The 7184-nt window shown below is 35.3% G+C and overlaps 1 protein-coding gene across 1 annotated transcript in view; it reads right to left on the bottom strand.

The window, feature by feature from the left end:
• Positions 1 to 929: 929 nt before the first annotated feature.
• Positions 930 to 7184, bottom strand: part of HCRTR2 (hypocretin receptor 2) — a 31871-nt gene continuing 25616 nt past the window's right edge. The window contains exons 5-8 of the mRNA XM_042862266.1: positions 6050 to 6270; positions 4490 to 4611; positions 3188 to 3388; positions 930 to 1123 (exon numbers count right to left, since the gene is read on the bottom strand). Coding sequence (XP_042718200.1) covers positions 930 to 1123; positions 3188 to 3388; positions 4490 to 4611; positions 6050 to 6270 — 738 coding nt within the window. The remainder of the gene's footprint in view (positions 1124 to 3187; positions 3389 to 4489; positions 4612 to 6049; positions 6271 to 7184) is intronic.

The following is a 7184-nucleotide window of genomic DNA, read 5'->3' as shown; positions in this document are numbered from 1 at the left end:
ATCTGCTAGAGCAATGAAATATCTGCTCTAAAATTCCAGAGAGAAATACTTTATTTTAGTTGTTCAAAAATCAACATTTTCTTGGCACATGAAATTGTTAAATGTTTGTATCATTGGTGTTAAATGGCAGATGAGAGAGGAATTGTGAGAGCAAGCAAAATAACCAGTGTTTTCTATTTTAAGTGTCTTCGAAGATCTTCTGTAGCAGCACTTGCAGACATTATGGACTAAAAGGAATTACCAAAGTTAAAATGTCCAGTTCTTCAGAAGTGCTGATACTTGTTATTCCTAGTGGCCTGAGTAGGAATAGCACCTTTGAACATCATGCAAGTTTTATTTAAGTAGTTACCTTTTAGGCACTCATCTGAAGAAAAAGAGACTGGCTATTTAGTGTAACTTTTGAAAATATGTGTGACTTTCAGCACTTTTAATTCATATCTCAGAAGCATGTCTGTGCTTAGAAAAGTAGTCTGGAATCTCCCAAAATCAATCTGAAATGAAACTTCCTTAATACAGAATTTACTACAAGTGAAACAGCAGAAAAAGAAGTGCAAAGTAATTCCAGAATACCACTAGTGCATAAGTAAGTATTCCTTGTAAATAAGTCATTCATTAATAGAAACAGGATATAAATAAATGAGACTTCTTTCAAATACGTAGAGTTCTTTATATGGTACATTTTAGAACATTCCACAGCATCTAAAATATATAAAAATAAATATCTACAGTATTTACAAAGTATGATACAATCCACTCTTTAAAAAGACTTGTAAAGACATGTTGCTTAGCTCGTACTGAGGTAAGTAGGTTTCCATAAGACTGAGAAGAAGTAGAAGAGGCAGTCGTTTTGCAGGAATCCTTTTGTCCAGTTGTTCCAGTCTGTAACACAGCTAAAAACAAATGCCATTCTCAGCTGTTTTGAGCCAAAGTCATCCTTGCTGCAATTCCATTGAGGTAAATTTAGTTACACTAGGGACAAATTTATCCCATTCTGCATTCTCTGTGTTGCCAGTGCATCCTGCAGAAATTCTCACTGCTTCATCTAAATTTGAAGACACGTTCACCCCTGGTATGTGGAGATGCAGTTCCATTGACTTCAAAGGGCTGAAAGTAGCTGTAATACCTGTAAGATAAGAATTTTAAGATAATTTACTGCTTGTAACAGGTAGTTGGCTGGCTCACCCTGCAACTGGTATTTTCTCTGAATGGTATAGAGGTGTTGATTTACTAACAAAATAATCTGCCAGAAAACATTTCAAATTTCACTGTAAATGTAAAAGACTTCTTGCCTGAAGCCTTAGGGGATTTTTGATGTATTAAACTTTTAAAAATTTAAATATGTTCAATTTATTAAACATGCATTATTTGGTAAATTGCCCTGTTGTTCCTTATCCATGTGACACTGAACAGCAGAGCACTACAGGTTCCTGTGTCAGTACAAAAGAATGATGACAAATAATAGACTAAAACATCACCTACAGTCCCATTGCCTTCTGGGTTTCACTGCTGTGTTCTTGCTTGCACCATACATATAGAAATGACAACACTAAAGGAGAAGGGCAAATCTGGCTAACCTGGTCACAATATGGAAAGTAGACAGTAGTTAATGACCAACTATCTGCTGCCTATTTTGGAGAGAGCTGAAAAGCTTTTTAGGCACTGTTGACTGTGTTTAAAGGGTGTCAGTACAGCTAGCAAAACACTAGTGTCCATTTAGACATATGAGGTTTACAGGTAGAGATGGGAAGTGTAACATGCTTCTGGACCAACAACAGTATGCCTAAAAATCAGGAAAAATCTCAATAGGTAGTTTCTGATGCCCGTGTTTATATAACCTAATTGAGCTTAGATCTCTTTTGGTTGCTTAAACATCTAGAGCACTTATTTGTATGTACATATAGGTACTGAATAAAAATCCCATCCTACAATCCTAGAGGAAGAAAGTCCTCTCTTTAATATCATCATATAGAAGGAATTCATTCCTGGATTTGATTTCCAGCATTTTAGTATAAAGTGCTTTAGACATTGTGGAGTATGCTAATCAGCCTTTAGCTGATGCTCCAGCAAAGCATACAGCACAAACTTATTTCTGGGTAATTAACACTGACAGATGGAAATTGAACTAAGTGAGTCACCTGGTGAATGTTCTACAGTAGTGGAAGGCGTACACCTTCAGATGTAATTAATTTTGTTCTTTTTAAATACCTGTATTAAGAATTGATTACCTGCCCTTGGACGTACTAAGTTCTCTGTTATCAATATATAGCTATATAGTCCTAGCCTAAGTAACTTCTAGACAAACAGTGCTTACATATCTTGGAGGGCAAGGATGAATTCCATCTCTTGTAAAATCCCACTAGAATATAACATATAACATATATATATGTAATAAGAAATATAAAATCATAATTTAGATGTCATTTTCCACTTATTCACAAGACTAGAGAATTGCACAGTCATTTTAGTGTCTATGTGAAACTAGCAAAGTTTGAACAAGTTCTGCCTTTTATTTTTAACTGTGCTCATCAACCTGTATTGGAGAAAAATCAAGAGTGGCTTCTCCACTGATTCGGAATACATATAAAAACATATCCAATACAAAAAAGAACATAAAATATGAGAAGTTCATGCCAATTTCTTATTTGATCAGCTCAACTCACATCAGAACTCTTGGTGAGCAGATCATTTGAAATAGCCAAAGACATTTGGGTATTTCAAGCTACACTTTTTTTTTTTTTTGGCTAATACAGGTATCTGTTACAAAACGTCTTATAACTTCAGCTAGTTAGCTCTAAGTAAAATATATCTGTTTATAAACAGATTGCAACATCACAGAAAATTATTTTCACATCTTCAGCTATCTGTTCTGTGTTTACTTAGGAAATTAAAGGATGCAGAAATCCAAAGAAAATATTTAAACGAAATATTTTTACTCTATGCCTTCTCCAATTGCAGCTCAGACTTTGAAGGAGATTAAACAAAATTTTGATTCATAAATATATTATCAAGTTTGCAGCATACTCTGTAAAATATATTTTGTAACTTACTTTTCTTACTGTCAGTTCTTAATTGTGAACACTTTTTCTCATTATACTCAAAGACTGTTCTATGCACAATTAGATTTTACTAGCACAGCATCAAAAGACGTGGGAACAATGATACTGTCAGTGGGTAATTAGTGCATTACCATTTGCCGTAAGTGTGTTTATGTTGGTCAGTACAACATGTTCTGAATGTTTTGAAACATTGTCAAAATTGCTGATTTGGGTGGTCAGAGATTTTCGACTCTCTGTACTGGCACGACCTCTTGTGAGTCGTTCATCATGGTGACTGTGAATACCAAAGACGCAACAAGAAAACGCTGCTTTAAATTCTTCTCTGAACTTCCCTGTCAAACAGAAGAAAAGAGTAATGACAAAAAATTGTACTGTAAACCATGTTTCAATCAACTTTATAGCTTAGAAAAAAAGGAGTTATCTAATGCAAAATTAATCCAGAACATTGACATGTTTTTCTATCACTACTGGAGCAGCAAACGACATTTTAAATGGTTTGGAGAAAGACAAAATACAATCTTCATAAGAATATATGTGAGGTATAGTATGAAGTCTAAATAATTATTTGCAAGACAGGATGGACAAAGTAGAACAACCTATGAAATTAAGGTATGGATAGTTTGTTGATTAACAACACATTAAAAAAAAAACAAAACAACTAATTGAGCAATAGTAGGCTTAAATGACTGCAGCATTACTTTACATGTGAAATGAGAGAGGTTATTCTGTATTTCAATTTCAATAAATTTTTTAAAATGTATTCAACAGCCTATTAGTCTGCTTTCAGAGCTTGGGATAAATTGTTTAGATCATCCTCACACTAGACACCACATACACACACACACACACAAAAACCAACAAAGCAGGAAAACGTGTAGTGAGGATTACCAAGCTTTTTTCTCCCTGCTGTAAAACAACCAGTTTTGGTCATGATTCTGCAGCTCATAGCCAAATAAGACAAATAACAAACTAAGACAAACATACTAGTAAGTAAACAGCATCCTGACTGGTTCTTTAACCTTGAAACTAGTTGGCCCAGTCTGGCCCTGCAAGTATTATTAAACACTTGCAAACTCCAAGACCTGATAGCTGCATACAAAATGCCAACTGGGGACAGCCCTTGGGCTGTGCTAATCCTGACATTATCCAGTGATTTAGGAGAATGATAATTGTTTTAGACTGAAGTCATGCCAGTGACTTCTCCAACAAACTAATGGCATGGACAGTTGAATTCAAGCACTTGGACTTGGGTGCTGGCACTCTTTTGGTTAGTTATAGGTAGATAGTCTGAAGATAATGCTATTCATCAGGGAACAGGGTCTAGCTCTCACTGAAGGAGTGCAGCTGATGTTATACAGTCATTTTCTTATTTACTATGGCTCATTACATTTAAACTGTACATTAAATTTGAATTCTAGATAACTGCAACTTACCACTGAGGAAGTTATAAATAATAGGATTGGCTGCACTGTTTGCATATACAAGCCAGTGTGAGAATGTGAACCAGGCATACACGGTTTCTCTGTCATCAGCATGATTAAACATCCCGAAAACCCTAAGGAAAAAGAAAATCAAACCTGAAAGACGGCAAAATTAAAAATCATGTAAGAAGGAGTAATTGCCCAATTCTAGCCTAATTTTCCCTTTGATGACTTATTTTCAGTATCACAGAAAAGAAGATTCAATGCTGCTGTTTGCTTGAGAGTATAAACTCCTCTCCCTATGGCTCAGCATCTATTCTTGGTGGGTTTGCACAATATAAAGCATTAGCACTTCGGAAAAGTGCAGATACATGACTTTTCTGCTACATAGCAACACCAGTGGGTGCTAGATAAGATGGGAAATGTTGTTTTTGACCAATTCATATAACTGGGGTTTCCAGCTCTGGGACCGTTATTCAACAGGATCTCTGTGGAATTAGAAAAGCATTGAACTGGCCAAGAACTGAGCTATGGAGGCCACAATAGCAGCTTCTGTACTCCAGAAAAATCTGCCCTGATTCCTTACGCCCAATTTTTTCATTTTAAACACGCATCTACTTGCAGGCCTACTCTGCTAGTGCAGTGGAAGGAGACTGTAGTTCCTCTGTGGTTTAGACCAAATGGGCCCTGAGGTGGAAATACTTCTTTATTTCTGTATTGCCTACTAAGTGATCTGAGCATGAAAAGCGCTTAAATCAGACTTCAGAAATATGTCAGAATTCAGTGAGATGCATTCTAGCCTTCATATCCAACGTTAAAAATCAAATATTTCTCAAGCACCAACAAAACTATGTTTCTTTTCTAAGGATCCTTTATCTCTTGAAGACAGCTAATAGCTTCAAGATCAAACCTGCTATATGTCATTGTTTATCAGTATGTCAGTGGTCTCAAGAGATGTAACTGTATCAAAACTTGTCAAGCTCTGCACAAAAACAGAGTGTAAACAATTATATCTCAAATGAGAAGGAGAGAAATAGGTAAAAAGTTAAAAAAAAACAAAAACAAAAACAAAAACCAACAAAAGCGAAACCCAAAAAACAACAGCTTAATGGAAAAACTGAAGGATTATCCTAAAAATAGATTCAAAACTGGGTTTCAAAACAGTACTTGATGAAGCTTGGGTAAAAGTCCTTGGGGCTAAGCCATTACACTATTTTCTCCTGGCAGCTTTCAGCTGCTGTTTTAGGGAACTGCACTTCCAGGATTCATTTACAGCAAACAAGCTGTACTCCCATGTAAATGGCAAGTTTTAATGAGAAGATAAGATAGATCACTTTCATGAGGAGGAGATTACTAATAAGGCTTGTACAAACTGTCCAAGATTTTCAGTACTGTAGATAAGTTAGGTTCATTTTTTTCTTGCAAATATATGCTTATTTTCTGTCTCTTTCTCATGAAATAAGTAGACCTTGTCCTTCAAAAGTATCTGTCAGAATATTAAGATTCTCATAACAGAGATTGATTTTAGACAGAAAACTTTACCAAGTGTTTACATTTTGGGATAAACTTTACCTTTTCAAGATATTGAGGATGCTAATTGGCAGATAGCAAAGTGCAAAAACCAGGAGGACAACCATTAGCATACGTGCTGTTTTCCTTCTTGCACGAATCTGTTTTATTTCAGCTGCCACAGCACTGATCTTTGACTTTGTTGACTGTCCCAGCCCTCGTTGCTGTGCTGAGGACTGCAGAGACTTCCATTTTTTCTGAACAACAGAAGAAGTTCCAGGGATCTAAAAAAGGACAGAATAAGGGGCATCCTTATCATTGGCACTTGAAAAACGAGCAGTGTAAGTAGTTTTAACAAGAAAAGTAGACATATTGACATGTCAAGATAAGCTTGTATGGAGAAGTATTCTATTTTATCATATTAATTTACACAGCTGGGAGAAACAAATCAGATTTTAGACAAAAGGAGTGCTGTTTGGCTGTTTGTCCAATATACCAACTTATGCAATAAAATTATCCTTAGTTACCACTTGATTTGCCTTGATATCTTCAGACTATCATACTTAACAACCCCACTTCTACACTTATTTTGCTATGAAGATCGATGTCAACTGTTATCTTACATGACTGTATTTTATTCTACTAATATATTGCCAATTTAGGCTATGAAACAGATTTCAGCGATAAAAAACAAGGATATAAAACCTACATTAGCCATTAAAATTTTAAACATGGCAATCTTGATGACAGTGAAGCAATTAAAGAGGTTATAGCTAAAATGTGAATCTTGTTGCAAGAGTCTTCAAAACTGGATATGTAGTAATGAAGAGTGTCAAGACATAGGAAGAGTTAAACTGATCATAGACAACACTCAAGGGGTAGATGTAGCACTGAACTATTAAAAAGTTATCTGTCTTTGCTTTTTGTCCTTGTAAAAGCCTTGTACAAGTGAAATAAAGCAATTTTGTTTTAGTTTTTAAAATTACTTCCTGTGCACAGCCACATGTGCAAGACTATGGATGGCAAGGATTTTCTCAGAGAAATTGATGCCATTTATGTTTTCAATATTACACACTGTAAAAACTTCTTGGGTAGAAGCATAATTCTATAATGAGTAATGCAGTTGTCTACAGGATGATGAGTCCCACGAGTGTAAAATGGTTCTTGTTTAAAATTATCTGAAGAATTCACATCCTCT

Source organism: Lagopus leucura, unplaced genomic scaffold, assembly GCF_019238085.1.
Source record: "Lagopus leucura isolate 7727_CA_CO unplaced genomic scaffold, USGS_WTPT01 Super-Scaffold_73, whole genome shotgun sequence".
NCBI lineage: Eukaryota > Metazoa > Chordata > Aves > Galliformes > Phasianidae > Lagopus > Lagopus leucura.
This window is presented reverse-complemented; position numbering and strand designations above follow the sequence as displayed.